General features: G+C 43.5%; 1 protein-coding gene and 2 long non-coding RNA genes across 4 annotated transcripts; 1 reads left to right on the top strand and 2 right to left on the bottom strand.

Moving 5' to 3' along the window:
* Positions 1 to 328: 328 nt before the first annotated feature.
* On the bottom strand, positions 329 to 19645 carry LOC309518577. 2 transcript variants are annotated; one of them, XR_014213515.1, is made up of 3 exons: positions 19631 to 19645; positions 2128 to 2226; positions 329 to 509 (listed from the first exon to the last, which is right to left on the bottom strand). It is a non-coding gene; the product is annotated as an uncharacterized lncRNA (long non-coding RNA). The 2 variants fall into 2 exon arrangements; XR_014213516.1 differs by lacking the exon at positions 19631 to 19645 and adding an exon at positions 5143 to 5256.
* LOC309518490 (nicotinamide riboside kinase 2-like) lies at positions 5525 to 18178 on the top strand. Its single transcript, XM_082198871.1, has 8 exons — positions 5525 to 5784; positions 9358 to 9448; positions 11811 to 11856; positions 12016 to 12196; positions 14712 to 14783; positions 14967 to 15073; positions 17540 to 17622; positions 17971 to 18178. Exons 1-8 carry the CDS (start codon positions 5759 to 5761, stop codon positions 17974 to 17976), a joined length of 612 nt encoding a protein of 203 aa, XP_082054997.1. The 5' UTR covers positions 5525 to 5758; the 3' UTR covers positions 17977 to 18178.
* LOC309518622 lies at positions 6989 to 8490 on the bottom strand. The gene is made up of 2 exons (XR_014213565.1): positions 7598 to 8490; positions 6989 to 7512 (listed from the first exon to the last, which is right to left on the bottom strand). It is a non-coding gene; the product is annotated as an uncharacterized lncRNA (long non-coding RNA).
* Positions 19646 to 20338: the final 693 nt, after the last annotated feature.

Here is a 20338-nt window from a genome sequence, read left to right as displayed (position 1 = left end):
ACAGACTCTGGGGTTTGTGCGCCCATCTCACATCTATTGGCCGGGGGCCAGCGCTGTCCGGGGACACTTCCGGGTCACGTGGCCAGCGTGACAACGCTGCTCTGGCGAGCCAGAGCCGCACACGGAACGCCGTTTACCTTCCCGCTGGTAAGCGGTACCTATTTATCTACTTGCCCCCGGGGGTGCTTTCGAACTGCTAGGTGGGCAGGCGCTGGGACCGAGCAGCGGGAGCGCACCCCGCCGCGGGGATTCGAACCGCCGACCTTTCGATCGGCAAGCCCTAGGCGTTGAGGCTTTAGCCCACAGCGCCACCCGCGTCCCGGTCTAAATATAACAATGTATAAAATAAAATTGGTCAGTTCTCTGCCTTACAGCCAGCTGCTTCCAAAGCATCACATCCCCAAACTGGCATTTCATTCTCTCATTCAGACATCTTACACCTTTGCAGTTGTAGAATTATTGTTGTTGTAGCCTCCTTTGGAATTCATTTGTTCCTGAATTTGCCCAGCCTAGAAGAGGTATAACTGTATCAGTCCATAATTCTTGCATTCACTATACTTTCCTGACTGGACATTGTTACAATCCAATACACACCTGAGAATACGCGCTCCTGAGGTCTGTTTGGCTTCTGAGAATTGTGTAAGCATGCACAAGATTGTGTCAAAGTACTACATTAAAACTAACTCCCAATGCAGACAGCCTGGCTTAAGTATTATCAATAGAATAAATTCCAAAATACATTAGGGCAATACCTTTATTTGACTAACCGTAATTCATGAAATTGCATACAAACTTAAGTTTCCTAAGATTTCATCAGGCTAGATGGTAAAACAAAACAAAAAATGCAAGAGAAAAAATACTATCCAAGCTACTATCCTTGTCAGCATCTGACAATAGTCTAAAGTGTGGAAGGTAGTGTCAGACATTCAGATAAGATGTTTACAGGTGTATTGCAGGTTTCAGGTTGCACCCAACTCTTGTGGGGGGAAAAACAATGATTTGAGCCTTCATGTCTGCACACATTAAAAACTAGCTCCATTCTGCCTCTATTTTCAGGCAGAACACATAGGTTCCTTTGATATGTGAACAGGTATACAGTAAATAAGCAGTTCCCATATAGTCCGAGGTAAAGATCAACTCTACTAAAGTCGGCTGTGTTTCACCTATGGACAAAGAATGCAGTTAACAGATGGTTGCTAAGTTTGCAGACAGGCTCAACTATTATGTGTTCTTCCAAAAGAGCTGGGTACAACAAACCTGTACCTGAACGGGCCTCATTTGATTGTCTGATACCTCCTCTCAGATTGCTTTCAGCCATCTAGCCCATGGGTAGGCAAACTAAGGCCCAGAGGCCGGATCCGGCCCAATCGCCTTCTAAATCTGGCCCGCGGATGGTCCGGGAATCAGTCTGTTTTTACATGAGTAGAATGTAAAATCTTATTTAAAATGCATCTCTGGGTTATTTGTGGGCATAGGAATTTGTTCATTCCCCCCCCTTCAAAATATAGTCTGGCCCCCCACAAGTTCTGAGGGACAGTTTGCTGACCCCTGATCTAGCCTGATAAATTCTGGTGAACTCAAAAATTTGAACATAGTTTTGTTTGAAATCTTGCTTGGCCCAATAAAGCGATTGCCCTCATTGGTGTAGCCCCCCTAGAGCAAGTAAATCCTAATTCCTACTTGCCTCTGCCCTGGAGCAATTAAATCAATAAAAATACTTAACTGACATTCTGCCCCCTAACAAATCCTGCCTACGCCCATGGCTGTCCTAATATGTATTCAAAAATAAAATAATGTCACTAATTTGTGTACATTTATTAAACCTTTGGTTAGCTTCTACATAAAAATATGGAGCTGCTGTATGCTTGACATTTAGACAAGCAAAGAAGTTTAGGTTACACACTTTACTCAATAATACTAAAGATTCTTTTTTGCAACAGCCATGCCTTCCATTATACACATGTTTACCCAGAAGCACGCCTCACTGTATTCATTGGGATTTACTCACAAGTTGCTATGCAGATGACTGCAGTTCAAACTGTGAGCCAGCTGAGGTCTTCAAGAAGTAATAATCATACCAATATTAGATAATCCAGTTATTAAGACATATTAAAAGCACATGCTTACTGATGGAAGGGCACTAGCCATCTCTTTTGTTCCAATGTGGGCAATGGGTACAAAGTTCATTGGTTCTCCTATCATGTTTCGGTCAAGTCTTGGAGGCTTCTTATTTGTAGTACCATGAGAAAGAAAAACACGTCTCATTCAAAAAGATGGTTTGGATTTATAAAACTGGGAAAGTCATAGTTGTTAGCCATTCTAAATATTACACACAAATACTGAATTATTAGAACCTCACTTTACTTCTCAAGTTGATATTGTTTATAATGCACCTATAATGAATATCCACTATTTAACCAGGCTCACTTTCCATTTCCTCATAATGAAAACTTTCATGTGCTGTTCTGTACAATTTCCGCGGAAGTCAATTTCCTAAATATTTTTTCTTAATGTCACTAAACAAGCTTTAATAATTATCCCCCCAGTTCTGCTTGTGCTTATAATACAAATGCTGGCAACGCTTTCTGGATTTGTTTTATTTTATTATTCCAGGATCACAAGATCATCTGTAAATTAAAGTCACTGTATTACTGAAGGGAAACAGCTGGAACTTAATTCACGGGTCAACTGACCACTTTGAGCTGGTCACCAATGCAACAATTAAAACAAACCCAGAACTCCGTCACTGTAGCACTCAGTGGCCTCCAGAGTGAGATATTAAAGCAATGTGTTAGGCTTGTCATAGATAAGCACCATGCTACTGAAAAATCAACACACTGTTTACTTCAAGCTTTTAGCAACCTACCTAGAACTGCAATCCTAAATGCACTTACCTGGAAGAAATCTCCACTTAATTCAATAGGACTTAATTCTAAGTAGGCATGATTAGGACTGCATGGTTAGAATACATGGTCAGGTTGTTTCCTATCCAGCTGCCTAAATGGAAAAAAATATTCCTGGTTTTGTTTAAAATATCTGAAATTCTATCAAGCAACTTTTCTCTTCTTGCTATGCCATTCAACAGTACTAAAAGAATAGGGCTGCTGTAGGGATTGTGGTGTTGCCAAGAAAAAATGTTGAGTTTATATAGTAGGAATACATGTTTTAACATGACGGTAGTTCCTGCCACAGTTAGCTTTACAGGGAGAAAGTCATTCTTTAAGAGACATTCTTATAAAATTTCAGAAGCTTTTGCTGATCTTGCAGTACTGTGTCACCAGAAAGGTCTTAGATAAAGACGTTTACAGGAGTATAAACTGTTAACTCCTGTAAGATATTTCATTAGACTACCTCAGAAGTTATAACACAAAAGGAGCTTCTGAGCAAGGAATAGCCAGATTCTATAGTATATGAGGATATTTTGCTTTATCATTCAATACCAAATAGAGTTGATTTAATGCAAGCTCTTGAGTAAAATCTATCAGCTGTATTTGAGACAGACAGCATATTTTACCAAATCCATTTTTACTTAGCCCAATTAAATAAATTTGAGGGGCTACAAAGCAAGGAACCACGGTTAGGAACAAACTCACAGGCAAGTCTTCTAAACCAGCCACTCCTCTAAATACTGTAGTTTTCCTAAAATGAAGGTTAAAATATGGTATGCACTCCTTATAAAGGCACAAAAATTATCCTGTTTTCACCTGTATTTGCTCTGGTTTATCACCACTGCCCTGCTCGGCATAGTTCATAGCTTCTCTGAGTTCATCAAGCCCCTTCGCCACGGCAAGGCAGTGATCCATGTAGGGGTTCTTGAAGCTACCAGCATGAGTTTGATCAAACTGCGGGAGGCAGTGGAGGACAGAAGTGCCTGGCATGCTCTGGTCCATGGGGTCACGAAGAGTCGGACACGACTAAACGACTAAACAACAACATCACCACTGCATTCAGTTTTGTGTTCCTCTGGGTGGAGCCCTTCTCACATATACTTCTCCTGTTAGGGCTCATTTGCTGAGGCATATTTACTTGGAAGTAAGTACTGTATACCGTAAGTGAATTCAGTTGTATATACAGTGGTGCCGTTCTGTGATTCTCTTCGTCTAGAGTTTTTTTCGTCTTGCGAAGCAAGCCCATTGATGGATTAGTGGATTAGCGCTATTAGCGGCTTTTAGCGGCTTATCGGATCAGCTGATAAGCGGCATAGCGGCTTAGAGAAAGGGGGGGGAGGAAAAAAAACCCCGCAGGAACTCGCAAGACATTTTTGTCTTGCGAAGCAAGCCCCTAGGAGATTCGTTTTGCGAAGCACCTCCAAAACGGAAAACTCTTTTTATCATTTTTGAAATTTCCACAAATCCTTTTAATTCCATCTGTGAAATGCTCTCCCCAGGGAAGTTCGCCTGGTGCCTTCATTATACACCTTTAGGCGCCAGGCAAAAATAATTCCTTTTTAACCAGGCCTTTGGCTGACCTGATTGACATTTTAAAAAATGTGGCTCTTTTTGCGTTATTGTTTTTATTTTGCTTTTATATATTGTGATCTTTTCTGTGAACTGCCCTGAGACCTCTGGGTATAGGGCAGCATACAAATTCAATAATTAAAATAATAAAAAAAACCTACCACATATGATCGAATGAGCCTACAAGATAAATGTTATTATAAGCAGTGCTCTTTTTTTCTGGGGTTACCACTAAACATTTTGTGAATGTAACGGGAGAAGAAACTTTTTTTTTTTTGAATTTTTTAGGTTCTTCTCTAGCATGGTGAATCATCAGTTCTATAGCTACCCCCAATGTCCTTTTACTGTGTTTGTTTTTCCCGATTTGAACTACAAAATTATGATTTTCTTGAGTCAAAATGAGAGTACTGTACATAGCTGTCAACCGTCCCTTATTTGGTGGGAAAGTCCCTTATCCCAGCACCGTGTCCCGCTCTTGTCCCTTATTGATGATGTCCCTTAAATTTCCCGGGTTTCAAAGGAAGCAGCTCCTCTCCCTCCCTCCCAGTTGACTAAAATCCCTTATTTTGGCTGCTGATCCCTTATTTTCGAGGCTGATGGTCCCTTATTTTCAAATCTGTAAGTTGACAGCTATGGTACTGTACCCTAAACATTTTTTTAGAAATAAGCACTGATCATAAGCTACCGTTCATGGTTCCATCGACCCTCCTCAGTGAAAAATAAAATAAAAACAAACACCGCTTGGTGCTGCCAATAAACCTCCCCCACCGAAATCTGCTGCCTCCACCCTTCCCGGAAGTTGTAAAGAAAAGGAAAACGTGCGCTGGGCAAAGAGTCATTGCAAGGTTGCCCGAGGGGGGCGTGTCTAACGCTGCCGGGGGGCGGGGACCGAGGGCCAGCCAGCGATTGGCCAATGGGAATCGAACCCGCCTTCGTTTCTGCCCCTGGGTTGGACAGCGCGGACATTCCGCCGGCGCTCCGGGCCCGCTGGTTGGCTGCGGCGCCCCTTCCCGCCCAATGAGCGCGCGCGTCGCCTCGGCGGAGAGGCGAGAGGCGCGCGCAGCCGTTAGCTGGCTCTTCTTTTCGGCGAGCGCTTCGCCGCGGCGCTGACGGCTCTCGCTCTTGCCGCCGTTTCCCGGAGATAATGGCGCCCCTCGGGAGCTGACGTTCGTGGTTCCTCTCTTTCCCCTTCTCTGTCCTCCTCGTCCTCCTCCTCCTCTAGCCTCGGAAGGGACCGACCGTGAGGGAAGCCGACGCCGCCGACGCCTCCGGGCCTCGCGCGCAGCAGCAGCATCACCAGCATGAAAGTCATCGTCGGCATTGGCGGGTGAGAGGAGGGTTTTGGCGCGCGGGGCGCGGGCGCGAGCGAGGAAGGCGCGCGCGGGAGCCGAGCGGGCGGGCGCGGGGGCGCATGGCTTTGGACTGCTGCTCTTTTTATTTTATTTTCACTCGCTTTTATTTTAGTTTTATTAGTAATAATTATAATAAAGTAATAATAATTATATCAAGTTGGCTTTCACTTGATATAATAATAATTATATCAAGCGGGGACGAGGGCTCATGGCTTTGGACAGACATGTATTCGCCATGCTGCTGCTACTGCTCATTTTATTTTATATTCACTTGCTCTTATTTTTATTATAATTATTACTTTATTATAATTATTACTGTCAAGCGGGGACGGGGGCTCATGGCTTTGGACCGACATATATTCGCCATGCTGCTGCTGCTCTATTTTATTTTCACTTGGTTTTATTTTTAATTTTATTATAATTATTACTATTACCATCAAGCGGGGACGGGGGCTCATGGCTTTGGACCGACATATATTCGCCATGCTGCTCTTTTTATTTTTTTTCATGTTTTTGTTTTATTATAATTATTACTTTGTTATAATTATTACTGGGGACGAGGGCAGATAGCTTTGGACCGACGTATATTTGCCATGCTGCTGCTGTTTATTATTTTATTTTATTTTAGTTTCATTTGTTTTTGTTTTATTATTATTACTTTGTTATAATTATTACTGTATTTATCAAGAGGGGATGGGGCGCATGGCTTTGGATCGAGATATATTTGCCATGCTGCTGCTATTATTATTAATTATCTCCTCTATTCAGATGGCTTGTTTCTCCCAGAGCGGTTCAGTTTTGAACGTTTGTTTCTAGGGGTTTGGGGAGAGAAAGAAGAGGGGGCTGAATTTTTATTTTTTAACTTATTCAATGCTTGCTCTCGTTTGTATTATGATTGACCCCAACAAATAAATTTTATTTACATAACTGGCTGGATTTAAAAACAAGCAGCAGCAATAGGTTACAGGAAACACTTTTTTTGAAAACTAAGGCGGCCTTTAAAACAGATTTTTGGGGAGAGGCTTGCGATGCCATCAGGTTGGCAGAAAAGGCGCGCCAAGGGCAAAAGCGGGGAGGTGGAGAGATGGGAGGGAAAGAGCCAGAACAAAGTGGCGAATTGCACAGGCGCTTATTTGGAGAATCCAGGATAGGCTTCCCTCCCTATTGTTTCTTTATTACTGGTATTTTTAATTTTATTTGAGTAGCAGTTGGCTTAGAGGGCACCTTCCCCCTCCAGGCCTCCACAGTTGCAGGGCAAGTGGAGCTGAGCATTATTTCCGGTAGGGAAAGTGATGGGGGGTAGCGAGAGAGGAGCTGAGTCTGCTGCTGCAGTTGCTGCTGCTTGTGTTGGATGGATGGGGCCAGGATGGTTTTCACCCTCCTCTGGGGATGGCCTTCAGCCCTGCTGCCCATGTGCAAGATCTGGCAGCCGTTGCAGCAGGAGGCTTGCCCACATGCTTCTTTTCCATTCTGTGCCGCAGCAGCTGTTGAGGTTATAGTGTAGGATGTTAAAAGTGTGAGGCGGGGCTGGTTGCTGGCCTCATGGAACTGTTTCATTTTCTCTCTTTTTTAACAAAAATTAATGTTGTTCTTTTTTATTCTGACAAATTAATAATCATAAATAAATAAATAAGAATAAAAATGTGCACCCCACCACTGAGACCATTCCATTTTAACTATGCAAACTCCCAAAATTTCAACACCTCTTGCGATGGCTTGACCCCTTTCTGTTTTAACAGTACAAGTTCTACAAACATCCTCCATATCTCCTCAGAATAATTTCAACACCTCTTGCGATGGCTTGCCCCCTTTCCGTTTTAGCAGTACAAATTCTACAAACACCCTCCATATCTTCTCAGAATAATTTCTCCTGCATATTCCCCATCTTACCTTAATGGCACATGTTAATTTATCATTAATAGCTATATCCCACACTTCTTTGTATCATTCTTTTTATATTTTGCTTGCCCCTTCCATTTCCTTGCTATAATAATTTGTGCAGCTGTCAATAAATTTGTGAGCAAGTCCTTCCTAGCCTGCAAACCTTCCACCCCATCGTAAACTGATAATAATGCTACCTCTGGGCTTTCAGTCAGCTTTAACCCAGTGATTTCTGTTACTTGATTTTTATGGAGATAAAAATTACATTGTATGGTATTGTTTAATAAACGTGTGAGTTAAAGCCAGTTGGGTGGTCAGACACTAGATTCTGTGTCTGGTTGGGGAGGCTGCTTAAGAACCCACGCTGATGACGACGACGGCACAGCTTTTTTAAAATTATATTTTTATCTTGCCCTTTCTTTAAGGAAAGGGCTTAAGACAGCTTCACAGAAGATTAAGTTAACAGTGGCTCCTATGCCTGCTACCCCCAGGAACAGAAGCAGCATAGCACTGAATACCAGTTTTGGGAGAACAACAGTGGGAGAGGACTATTGTCCTTATGTCCTGTTTGTGGGCTACCCGTAGGTATCTGGTTGGCCACTGTGGGAGACTGGATGCTGGCCTAGATGGGACTGTGATTTGCGCCATCAGAACTCTTGGGTGCCGAATGGTGCATGTGGTTCTCCCCATGCACAAACGTGGTTCTACTTTGCATTGACAACTCTGTGAGCTGGGCTGAAAGGGTGTGATAGTTATCCTATGAACTTTACTGCTGGTTGGGCTGCCCTAAAACCTTTAACTAGTACGCAGGTGGCGCTGTGGGTAAAAGCCTCAGCGCCTAGGGCTTGCCGATCGAAAGGTCGGCGGTTCGAATCCCTGTGGCGGGGTGCGCTCCCGTCGTTCTGTCCCAGCGCCTGCCAACCTAGCAGTTCGAAAGCACCTCCGGGTGCAAGTAGATAAATAGGGACCGCTTACCAGCGGGAAGGTAAACGGCGTTTCCGTGTGCGGCTCTGGCTCGCCAGAGCAGCGATGTCACGCTGGCCACGTGACCCGGAAGTGTCTTCGGACAGCGCTGGCCCACGGCCTCTTGAGTGAGATGGGCGCACAACCCTGGAGTCTGGCAAGACTGGCCCGTACGGGCAGGGGTACCTTTACCTTTTTAGTACTTTACTTTGGCTTGTCTATGAATAAAAGCAGTGATAAAACAAGGACTTAATGCATCTGACTAAGCAAATTGTGTGTCTCCAAAGCTACAATAAATGGTGCCTTGCTGTTTAGCTGCAGTAAGCTGACATGGCTACGCCTTTGAGTCTTAAGTTTTTGTTCTTACTGGGGATGTTTTAAAATGGTAGGCACTGTGTGTGTGTGTGTGTGTGTGTGAGAGAGAGAGAGAGAGAGAGCACGCGCACGCGCGCGCAAGGGAAGGGAAGCTTATGGGCGGTAGTCAGGACATAGTTTGCAGCCACTATAAGCAGAATCAGGAAGTACAGCTGTCTTTTCTAGCAACTAGTTTCATATTTCCCCTTCTTTATCTCTTTGGTTCACTCATCTCCTAGTAAAGTTTTCCCACACAGAGATGTTTCTTGCTTCCCACAGATGTGTTTGGAGTCTGTATGTTTTCTAATTTAATTCATACCTTTTTCCTTCCTCCCACATTCTTATTTCAGGATCACCAATGGTGGGAAGACCACCCTGACCAACAAACTTATGCAGGCACTGCCTAATTGCAGTGTTGTGCACCAAGACGACTTCTTTAAGGTGAGGCAGAATTCAGTTTGTATACCCTTTTACAATCCCCACTTTCCTTGCATCACCTCCTACCACATCCTGTTTTGAATACAAGAAATCCTGCAACCTGCATCTGTTGTAAGTAGACTACTTATTACAGACTTGCTGTCTGTAAGGGGTACTTCACTTGACCCTTTCTATATAAGGTGGCTTTGGGAAATGGGTTGAATTCTTAAGATGAGGGTTGTACTGTGTGGCAGTGCTAGGGCCATCAGCACCCAGTGTTCTGAATGCCGAGTCCAAAATACATCCTATTTCTGTCTGAGATGTCTGGAATCTCCCATACAGTCCCACAACAGTAATAGAATGCTGCAGAGTTTCTTCTGAGCAAGTAAACCACAAAGGATGTTTTAGTATCTAATATCCATAATTGTGTATTTCTGTCAATACAGTGGAACCTCGGGTTGCGAACATGATCCATGTGGGAGGCACGTTCGCAACCCACAGCGCTGCATTTGCAGGTTGCGATTCAGCGATTATGCACAATTTAGTGGTTCTGCGCGAACGCCGAAACCCGGAAGTAACCCATTCCTGTACTTTGGGTTTGACGCGGTGCGCAACCCGAAATCACGTAACCTGAAGCACCTGTAACCCGAGGTACCACTGTATCTACATGAGAAATAATTGAGAAATTTCTGTTGTGCCGTTACCTGTGCACAAACACAACTGAACTTCCACATAACATGGACAGAACTGCTGTTGTGACCTAGGGCAGCCATCCGACTACCTCTGTGTGTGCTGAATAATGGCCACTGTATGCAGACGTTAATACTAGTTGATCATATGTTGTCCAGTAAGCTGTTAAAACCAGTGTTATTTATTTAAAGTACTTTTAACTCTACTTCTTAGTCAAGAAGGCTCCCAAAGTGGCTTAACGATATCAAGTAGTAAGACGGTCCCTGCCCCGCCAGCTTCAATCTAAAATAGGTGACTCACAAAGAAAAAAGAATGATGTAAAAAGCAATCTTAGGCACCAGTTATTAACCTTATGACTCATTTGTGTAAGTAATGCCTATTGAAGTTGCTCATCTCTTATAAAAGTGGTATTTCCCCCTTTTGTCCCACAGCCATAGTAATGTTTTGAAGGGCAGGGAAGGGACGTCATGTTGCAAATGCTAGAATACAAATGGTCCTGCTAAAATGGATTTTTGTACTGGCCACACCTTGGTGAGGCAGATTTCTAGCTGTTATAACTGAGGAGAGTTTTGCAGATGTGTTAGAAAATAACCTGCTATTTGCAGAGGTTAGTGAGTGGGACTTTGGTGATTGGCATAGCTTGTTTTTCTCACAACTAACATGATAAAATATGCAGAAACATGTTGGTTTGCTGGTGTTACTGTACCTAATTGCAAATGTTGGCTGCTTTTAGCACAGAATGTTCACCTTGGTGCTGAATTCTTAATTTTACAATAAGACTCTAGATAGCATCAGCAGCAGATCCATACATTTAAAATGGGGGACAAGGTGTTCACTTCTAACAGCTGAATGGGATGGTGAGTGAGGGCCCTGTGTCCATTGTTTACTTCCCCATAGCCTTTCTTAATCCCACAGCTTAGCTCATGTCTAGTATTGGAACTTAGCTGAGAAGCACACACCTGGAGGGAGAGATGGAGGGCTGGCACACCACCTCTTTTTGCTGTAAAAATTAGATACTCTAAATATTAAGAGAAATTTGGTTTCAAATATGCAGGTCTCCTATAGTTGTATCTAATTACCTCTACTTTAAACAGATGTAATATTGGACATTTTAGCCCACCTAGTCCTTTTCCCCCACACTGTGTGCAAATTCCTCCCCTTCTTTCTCTTTTCCCTGCCTCCGGCATTGACCATTCAGTTGGTAACTTTGATCCTAGGAGTATAGAATCATCCCACTCTTAGTGAAACTGCTCCATATCCAGCAACATTTGTTTTCTCCAACTTGCTAACCTAATGGGGTTTCATACTCTTCCTACCTGATGTTTTAAGCCTTCTTTGTCCTCTTGGCCTTGTTTTTGTTTTGCCATATCAATTTACTTTGGGAGGAGGGTTGATGCCTGTGAGTTGTTCTGCAGTCAGTGGATAAGACCTCTGGTGTGGCCTCTGGATGACATTTCTGTTTTTGAAAGTAGGTTAGGTGTGCTTGTAGTAGTGATTAGATAAAAGGGTGAAGTGTCTTGTTTCTGCCTTGTAGATCTGCACTACTTAAATTTATTGAAGGTGCAGCTCTAATACATTTTTAAGGGCAGTGAATTACCAGAAATCAGTTTCAACGGGCTCTTTACCCATCATGCTCTTCTTAAAATGGATGTTGAATTTGTCAGCAGTTCTGTAGACAGTTCTTATTCTGTTTCAGCCCCAGGATGAGATAAAGGTTGAAGATGGATTTAAACAGTATGATGGTAAGTTCTGTTTATATCCATGTAATTACTAAAAATAATAATTCTAGTCCTAGAACTGCACAATAGGGCATGAGTTGGTAGAGTCCCTTGGAATTCATAACTTTGATAACATGTGTTTTTCTTGAATCTAATGAATTTACTGCTTTTTTTCCCTCTTAGTTATTAGTGCTTTGGACATGGATGCCATGATGAGTACCATCAACGCTTGGAAGAAAAACCCAATTAAGTTTGAACGATCTCATGGCATTAACACACTTGATACTAGAGCAATAGAGGATTCAGAGGAGAATGATACCATCCATATTCTTATCGTGGAAGGATTCTTGCTTTATACTTACAGGTAACTGAAGCACACGGTTAATGAGCTCTAACTAGGCGATTACTTTATGGAGTTATGACATTTCAATGATCCCTTCTGTCTGTAAGTAAAACTTAATATTCCTAAAGCTGTTCCAGCCGTCTGTATCTAATCACATAACTGCTAGCAGCTGCTTGGCAGGTCTTTGATAATGAATTGAGTGTTGTGTGATTATTTTTGATTGTATGGGCACATAACAGCAGACTGTGATAACACAACCATTACTTGTTCTGGTGCATGATAGGTAATTGCTGTTCTGATGGGCAGTTCTTTTACAATGTGATTACCTTTTGGTGGGGCTGACCAGGGCAGAATAGCAGAAATGAAGGACTAGGTTGGCATATTTTCAATGAGGAAACTCAAATCTTAGCAAGCATATTTAAAATTTATATTCCTGGTTGCAGCTTGAATATGAGCTATCCCTAGAGTAAGGTACTTGGACTTCCAAACTGCTTTGGATCATCTCCCTCACCAAAATCTCCTGAGTGAACTTAATGATCATGGGTTAGAATTACCAGTTCTTTTATTGGGTCATTTGAGTTCAAGAGCAGAAAACAGCAAGAACAGAGAGTTACGTTGTGCTGTCTGCCAAGGATACGTATTGGGACTAGTACTATTTAATCTATTCTTAACTATCCGGGTGAGCTGTGAAATAGTTAGAATTGTGAATGTGACACCAAAATGTCTGAGATGGTGAAAATCCAAGCTGATTACAGAGAACTCTAAAGCAGGTCTCTTCCACCTTTTTCAGACCCACTTTTAACCCAAACATGCATTTGGGGCCCCATTTCTTAATTTTTTAAGTCATATATTGTACAGTTGTACCTTGGATCCTGAACACCTTACATGTCTAACATTTTGGCTCCCAAAAGCCGCCAGCCCGGAAGTGAGTGTTCCAGTTTGCGAACGTTCTTTGGAAGCCGAACGTTTGACGCGGCTTCTGATTGGCTGCAGGAGTTTCTTGCAGCCAATTGGAAGCTGCGCCTTGGTTTCCGAACGTTTTGGAAGTCGAATGGACCCACCAATTGAAGTCCAGTTCTCTCAAGGACTTGTTCAAGTTTAGTGAACAGGCAACAAAATGGCAAATGGGTTTCAATGGTAATAAATGTAAAATGATTCACTTTGTGGCAGTGACATTCACATGCATGTTGCAAGAATATGAACTGGCACTGACTCTTCAGGAAAGATGTTTTGTTATAGTGTGTAGTAATATCAAATCATCAAGCCTCTTTGTGGCAGCCGTGAAAATAAAGGACCATGCTAGGAATTGAAAGTAAAATGACACATTGTTGCCCTGATGGAAATTTAATGTGACCACATTCAGAGTACAGGTAATTCGCAACTTACAAGCGTTTACCGTATTTTTCGCCCTATAGGACGCACCGTCCCATAAGACGCACCTAGTTTTTTTGGGGGGAAATAAAGGGGAAAAAATTATTCCCCCCCCCCAGGCGCGGGGCTGGGGCAGCCTGAGCTTCCCCCGACCCCAGCCCCCAAACAGGCAGCTCTCTGCAAGCCGTGGGAGCCCAGCGGTGGCTCCCGCTGCTTGCCGAGAGGTCCGCAAAGCCTGGACGCGCTGAGATCAGCGCGCGCAGGCTTCGGGATGCCGGCAACTCTCCCCAAGCAGCGGGAGCGTTCCCGCTGCTTGCGGAGAGGTCCGCGAAGCCTGGAGAGCGAGAGGGGTCGGTGCGCACCTACCGCTCTCGCTCTCCAGGCTTCAGCGAAAGCCTGCATTCGCCCCATAGGACGCACCCACATTTCCCCTTCATTTTTGGAGGGGAAAAAGTGCGTCCTATAGGGCGAAAAATATGGTAACTTGTGAGCATTCAGCTTTATGCACTTGGCAGTTTAAAAAAATAATTAGAAGAGGAGGCAGGTATATGGGGAAACCCCTGGCAATCCTACCTGCCGTCGATCCTAGCGAGTTTTGACTATATGCACTGTTGGGTATAGGTGCTATCCTCTGAACATAAAACCCCCCCCCCAGGGTAAGTTGAGAGTCACTGTATTGTGTATACTTCTCGTTGCTCAGTCTTTAATAAAAGTATGATAGAGCTGTAAAAGTGTAGCAAAGGGAAATATAAAATATCAAAGGGTCGAAAGACCAAGCATGTGGGCTTTTCAGTTTATAACAACCAGTGCAGGAGAGGGCATGACATATTATTCATGGTTATGGATTCCACATAATGAATTTGATGAGCAGACCATTCGGGACAGAAAAGAAAATATTCTTTCAAAGGAGCTTAATGTATTACATTCACTGCTGCAGAACATGGTTGCAGCTTAAATGGCTCTAATGGGGGATTAGACAATTCATGGGGAATACGCCTGTCAATAGTTCTTGGCTATGAGCCACATAAGAGGCAGTGTCCTGGTTGCTGGATGTAACTATTGTGTTGATGCCCATTGTTGGATAAAGGACGCTAGACCATGAGGGGTTTTCCTTTGTTTTGTTGTATTAAAAAAACACCCAGGTCACCTTTTCTTTTCTTTTTAGGCCCTTGATTGATGTATTTGACTACCGGTATTTTCTTTCTATTCCCTATGAAGAATGCAAGAGGAGGAGAAGGTAAGCCAAACACACATACCCTACAAAAAGCACAAGTTGTTTGATAATCTGAAAAGTCACGTTGAGGTGACCGAATAAGTAAATGGGGTTTGCATGAGCAAAGGACTCCTAATTTGCTTGATAGTAATCACATTCAAGATGAAACTTATCGTGTGTTTTTCTCCCTCCTCCCCAAATATTTAGTTCAAGGAATTACACTGTACCTGATCCACCGGGTTTGTTTGACGGTCACGTCTGGCCCATGTATGTCAAGCATAAGATGCTAATGGAAGACCTTAATGTTGATGTGGGTAAGTTTAAATTGGGACATGGGGTCAGTTTTAAAGATGATTGTATTCTGTGAGGTAGGTGTTACAAGTTTATTTTAAGATTTTATAAGGCAATGTTCCCACAGTGATTTTACCAGTGTGAAATATTAGTGTTATTGAAATGATCGATTTGCTCAAGCTGCAACTGTTGCTCATTAAATAACTCTTCATAATGAATTGACTTTCAGTATATGACTGTTTGAGTAGGGCAGTGTTGAATTGATAACATCTGTGTACAGTGGTACCTCAGGTTAAGTACTTAATTCGTTCCGGAGGTCCGTTCTTAACCTGAAACTGTTCTTAACCTGAAGCACCACTTTAGCTAATGGGGCCTCCCCGCTGCACCGCTGGAGCACGATTTCTGTTCTCTGCCTGAAGCAAAGTTCTTAACCTGAGGTAATATTTCTGGGTTAGAGGAGTCTGTAACCTGAAGCGTATGTAACCCGAGGGACCACTGTATCTGCCCATCCTTCACTTCAAAGTAGTCCTTTTCTAGCAGCCCAGATTGTCTCCTTTACACAGTTTCAAATGGCTGGGGCTGCAAAGGATGCTTCCATGCCACATGGAGACTAAACTTTCTGCCCCAAGATTCAGAACAAGTTTTCAAGTTAAAAACAGTGGTTTTTATTGGTGGTTGCAAGAACCAATGATCCCTGTATTCTGAACAAAATGCTTGTTTGACCTGGAGGTAGGCTGTATGAATTGTGTATTGCTTTGTAACGATTTGTTGGGTCTCTGGACCGTAATAAAGATTGTTGTTGTTGTTAAAAATGGGAGGGATATAGTGTACTCAAAGCTCACACATCTGTCTTTGGGCTAGGACACCTTTGGCCCTCCAGATGTTGCTAAGCTACAACTCTCATCTCCCTTGCTGGGGCTGAAGAGAGTTATAGTTCAGCAATATCTGGAGGGCTAAAAGGGTAGGTGGTTTGGATGGGCTTGCTTAGTTGTCTGGGGACAATTTTACTCACTGCAGGCACATAACTTTACACAGTAATCTGTAATCAGTATCCTAGCTCGGGTTTTCAACCTTTTGGGATCCACGATTCCCTTGGCCAATTCCATTCTTTCTGTGGCACCCCTGTGGGGCTCAGGAGCCCAGTTATGTCACCCCTTGCCTGCAGAGCTGGCAGTCCCTCACCCCTCCTTTGTGTCGGGTTTCCTCAGCCTCCTCTCTTCTCCCCTCTCATTGGGAGTCCTCTGGGCAGCTGCTGCCCCTGATCTCAGAGCTGCCCACCTTGCCCCAAAGAGAGGTGCCTCCTCATACTGCCCCACAGGTGCCTGGGAAGCAACCCTTGGCCATCCCCAGAGGCAGCATTTGCTTAGGGAGCTCAGCAAACAGCTGTGCAAGCCTTTGGGAGGCAGAGATGTGTTGAGAGCATCAGAGGAGGGAAGGAAAGGGAGGCAGAGGCCAGGGTTGCCCATGGCAACCCAACCATCATTCAAGGCACCACAGAGTGCCACGGCACACTGGCTTGCTTAGTTGTCTGGGGACAATTTTACTCACTGCAGGCACATAACTTTACACAGTAATCTGTAATCAGTATCCTAGCTCGGGTTTTCAACCTTTTGGGATCCACGATTCCCTTGGCCAATTCCATTCTTTCTGTGGCACCCCTGTGGGGCTCAGGAGCCCAGTTATGTCACCCCTTGCCTGCAGAGCTGGCAGTCCCTCACCCCTCCTTTGTGTCGGGTTTCCTCAGCCTCCTCTCTTCTCCCCTCTCATTGGGAGTCCTCTGGGCAGCTGCTGCCCCTGATCTCAGAGCTGCCCACCTTGCCCCAAAGAGAGGTGCCTCCTCATACTGCCCCACAGGTGCCTGGGAAGCAACCCTTGGCCATCCCCAGAGGCAGCATTTGCTTAGGGAGCTCAGCAAACAGCTGTGCAAGCCTTTGGGAGGCAGAGATGTGTTGAGAGCATCAGAGGAGGGAAGGAAAGGGAGGCAGAGGCCAGGGTTGCCCATGGCAACCCAACCATCATTCAAGGCACCACAGAGTGCCACGGCACACTGGCTGAAAACACTGTCCTAGCTTGTTAACAAACTATACTTTGAACTCTCCTTTATTTCCTGTTTGCTGAATTGCCATGGTTTGTCGCTAGGATCAGAAACATTGTAATTTGGAAAAAATGCAATAAAAATCATTATAAAAAAAAGAAAGAAACATTGTAACAGCAAACCAGTATTTTGTTACATCTAAATGGTCTGAAAACTTTGAATAATCCAGTATATATTCGTGAAAATGAAACTGCATTTCTTCAGGAAGATCTTTGTGAATCTTAAACATCTGCTTTCCTCCTCCCCCTAACTCTTGTTGTCCAGATTTAAAAATGCATTACATATGCAGATCTGTGTGCCTGGCCTACACAGAAATAGCAATACTTAAAATAACTGGCTTATTTCAGCTTGCTTGCTTCCTTCCTTCTTCAAATGGTGGTGTTTTATATTTCAGTTCAGTTGGATGGAAGAAAATCAAGAGAGGAGCTCTTTAATGAAGTCTATGAACACATTCAGAACAGCTTAGAAGAACTGCTGGTAGGAATTGTTCTTAAGTAGGGGGGCAAAATGAGTTGCAGATTGTTCCATGTAAGATGATTAACTCTCATTACAGTTCCAAAAAAGTACATCTGTGTGCATGTGCATCAATGCTCTGTCTTTTAATTTGGGCTACCGGCTAGGGTTGCTAACAGGTACTTTGATGGTGAGAAATCTCTCAAATATTGATTTTGTTTTCAGGTGATTTCAACTATATAAGGGCTACATCCCATGTCATACAGATGTTATAAGCATATAATTACCTCTACTGTATTGGAAAATGTGTTTATGTAAAGTATGTGCAGCAGTCACTCCCTTAATGTTTCTTTTCTTTTCTTTTTTTTACAGAGATAGACAAGTGGTTGGAGGATTCTTTTGATGTAGAAGACACTTGTTCAGTAACTTATTTTTTTCTCTCCTACATATGCCTAGCATGGCAGTAAAGTTCCAACTTCTATGAAGATTTTTTCCCCTTTGCTGTTAATAAATACATTTTTCTTGCTGACATAAGTCTCTAAAATGTGGCCTTGATTAAAAAGCATTTACCACCTTCAAAGCTTTTGAGATTTATTTTGTGTTTTTTTAAATTAATGCTAATCTATATTTGCATAGGAATCCTAGAGGTTGTATTGTGCAAATTATATTGTCAATAGTACAGGATGCTTCCTAATTCCTGGTCAGACTGCCTTGTCTATTATTATTTATAACCCACCTTTTTCTCAATGTGGCTTACGGCTAAAAATAAGAACCACTAAAATAATAAGCAATAATTAAAGAACAATTAAACACTGATATAATTAAACCTATAATCTGTTAAAACCATGCAAATAATTACAATAGAAACAGCACAGCACCAGCCCTTTCATTAAAAGCAGTCAGTTCCCAAATGCCTGTTGGAACACAAAAGTCTTCATGCCAGCAGGACAACAAAGGGAGCCAGTCTAGTTTCTCTAGGGAGGGAGCTCCAAAATCTGGGAATGATCTCTCCTGAAGAGTTCAAAATCCAGGCAGATTCACATGAGGGAATACAGTCTTTCAGATAGTTTGGATCTAAGCCATATAGGGCTTAATAATGTTAACCAGCACTTTGAATTGCACCTGGAAAGAAGGTAGCTAGTGGAGCAATTGTGGAATGCCCTCATCAGATGTCAAACAACTGTATTTTTTGCTCTATAGGGCATACTTTTTCCCCTCCAAAAATTAAGGGGAAATGTGTGTGTGTCCTATGGAGCGAATGCAGGCTCCTTGGCTTCAGCGATAGCAACGCAAAGCCTCCGAAGCGCAGAGGGAGCGCTCCCTCTGTGCTCCAGAGGCTTCGCGTTCCTTTCGCTGAAGCCAGGAGAGCAAGACACTCCTGGCTTCAGCAGAGAGGGAGAGCTGCGCAGCGCCCCTTCAGCCAAGCAGGAGGAGAAATGGAAGGGGCTCCGTTTCTCCTGCCGCTTCGCTGAAGGGGCGCTGAGCAGAGAGAGAGAAAACAAGGTGCGTCCTACAGAGCGAAAAATACGGTATTTGACTTTTAGAAGACATCTGAAGGCAGTTCTGTTGGAAGTTTTTAATGGTTGATGTTTTATTGTGTGTTTAGTATTTTGTTGGGAGCTGCCCAGTGTGGCTGGGGCAACCCGGTCAGATGGGCAGCATACAAATAATAAAACTGTTAATTATTAACAAGGGAGTTGTATGCGCCCTATAACCAGCCCTAGTCAACAATCTGGCTGCAATTATTTGAACCCGCTGAAGTTTCTGAGCACTTTTCAAAGACAGCTGCGCATATATCCTGTTTAGATTATTGTAACATGCTGTTATTGTAACATGCTGATGGCCACTGGTCCCATCACCTCCTGGCAAATAGAAGGGGAAGAAATGCAGGCAGTAAGAGATTTTACTTTCTTGGGCTCCATGATCACTGCAGATGGTGACAGCAGTCACAAAATTAAAAGACGCCTGCTCCTTGGGAGAAAGGCAATGGCAAACCTAGACAGCATCTTAAAAAGCAGAGACATCACCTTACCAACAAAGGTCCGTATAGTTAAAGCCATGGTTTCCCCAGTAGTGATGTATGGAAGTGAGAGCTGGATCATAAAGAAGGCTGATCGCCGAAGAATTGATGCTTTTGAATTATGGTGCTGGAGGAGACTCTTGAGAGTCCCATGGACTGCAAGAAGATCAAACCTATCCATCCTTAAGGAAATCAGCCCTGAGTGCTCACTGGAAGGACAGATCCTAAAGCTGAGGCTCCAATACTTTGGCCACCTCATGAGAAGAGAAGACTCCCTGGAAAAGACCCTGATGTTGGGAAAGATGGAGGGCACAAGGAGAAGGGGAAGACAGTGGACGAGATGGTTGGAGAGTGTTCTCGAAGCTACCAGCATGAGTTTGACCAAACTGTGGGAGGCAGAGGAAGACGAGAGTGCCTGGTGCGCTCTGGTCCATGGAGTCACGAAGAGTCGGACACGACTAAAGGACTAAACAACAACAACAACAACAACATGCTGTAACTAAAGCCTGTGTCACTGATCAAATTGGGCATCTCAAGGAAGTGGGTGCTCCTGGCAAACAGCAAATGTGCTCCTGGCTGGCAAATGTGCTCCTGGCCACCCCAGAGCTTCTCTACCTTAGAATTGCTTACTGGCAACTGCTTTTCAGGCAAAAAGGTGTTTACACCACCCATCTCATTCTTTGAATTAGCAATTGTACCTGGGACACTGCCTACAAAACA

The sequence above is a fragment of the Podarcis vaucheri genome (assembly GCF_965113315.1).
Source record: "Podarcis vaucheri genome assembly, chromosome: 14".
Taxonomy (NCBI): Eukaryota; Metazoa; Chordata; class Lepidosauria; order Squamata; family Lacertidae; genus Podarcis; species Podarcis vaucheri.
This window is presented reverse-complemented; position numbering and strand designations above follow the sequence as displayed.

Coding starts and splice junctions, on each gene's coding strand:
- LOC309518490 (XM_082198871.1), top strand. CDS start 5,759: ATGAAAGTCATCGTCGGCATTGGCGG. Junction 11,857..12,015: donor TGGATTTAAACAGTATGATG/GTAAGTTCTGTT, acceptor TTTCCCTCTTAG/TTATTAGTGCTTTGGACATG. Junction 15,074..17,539: donor AGACCTTAATGTTGATGTGG/GTAAGTTTAAAT, acceptor TTTATATTTCAG/TTCAGTTGGATGGAAGAAAA.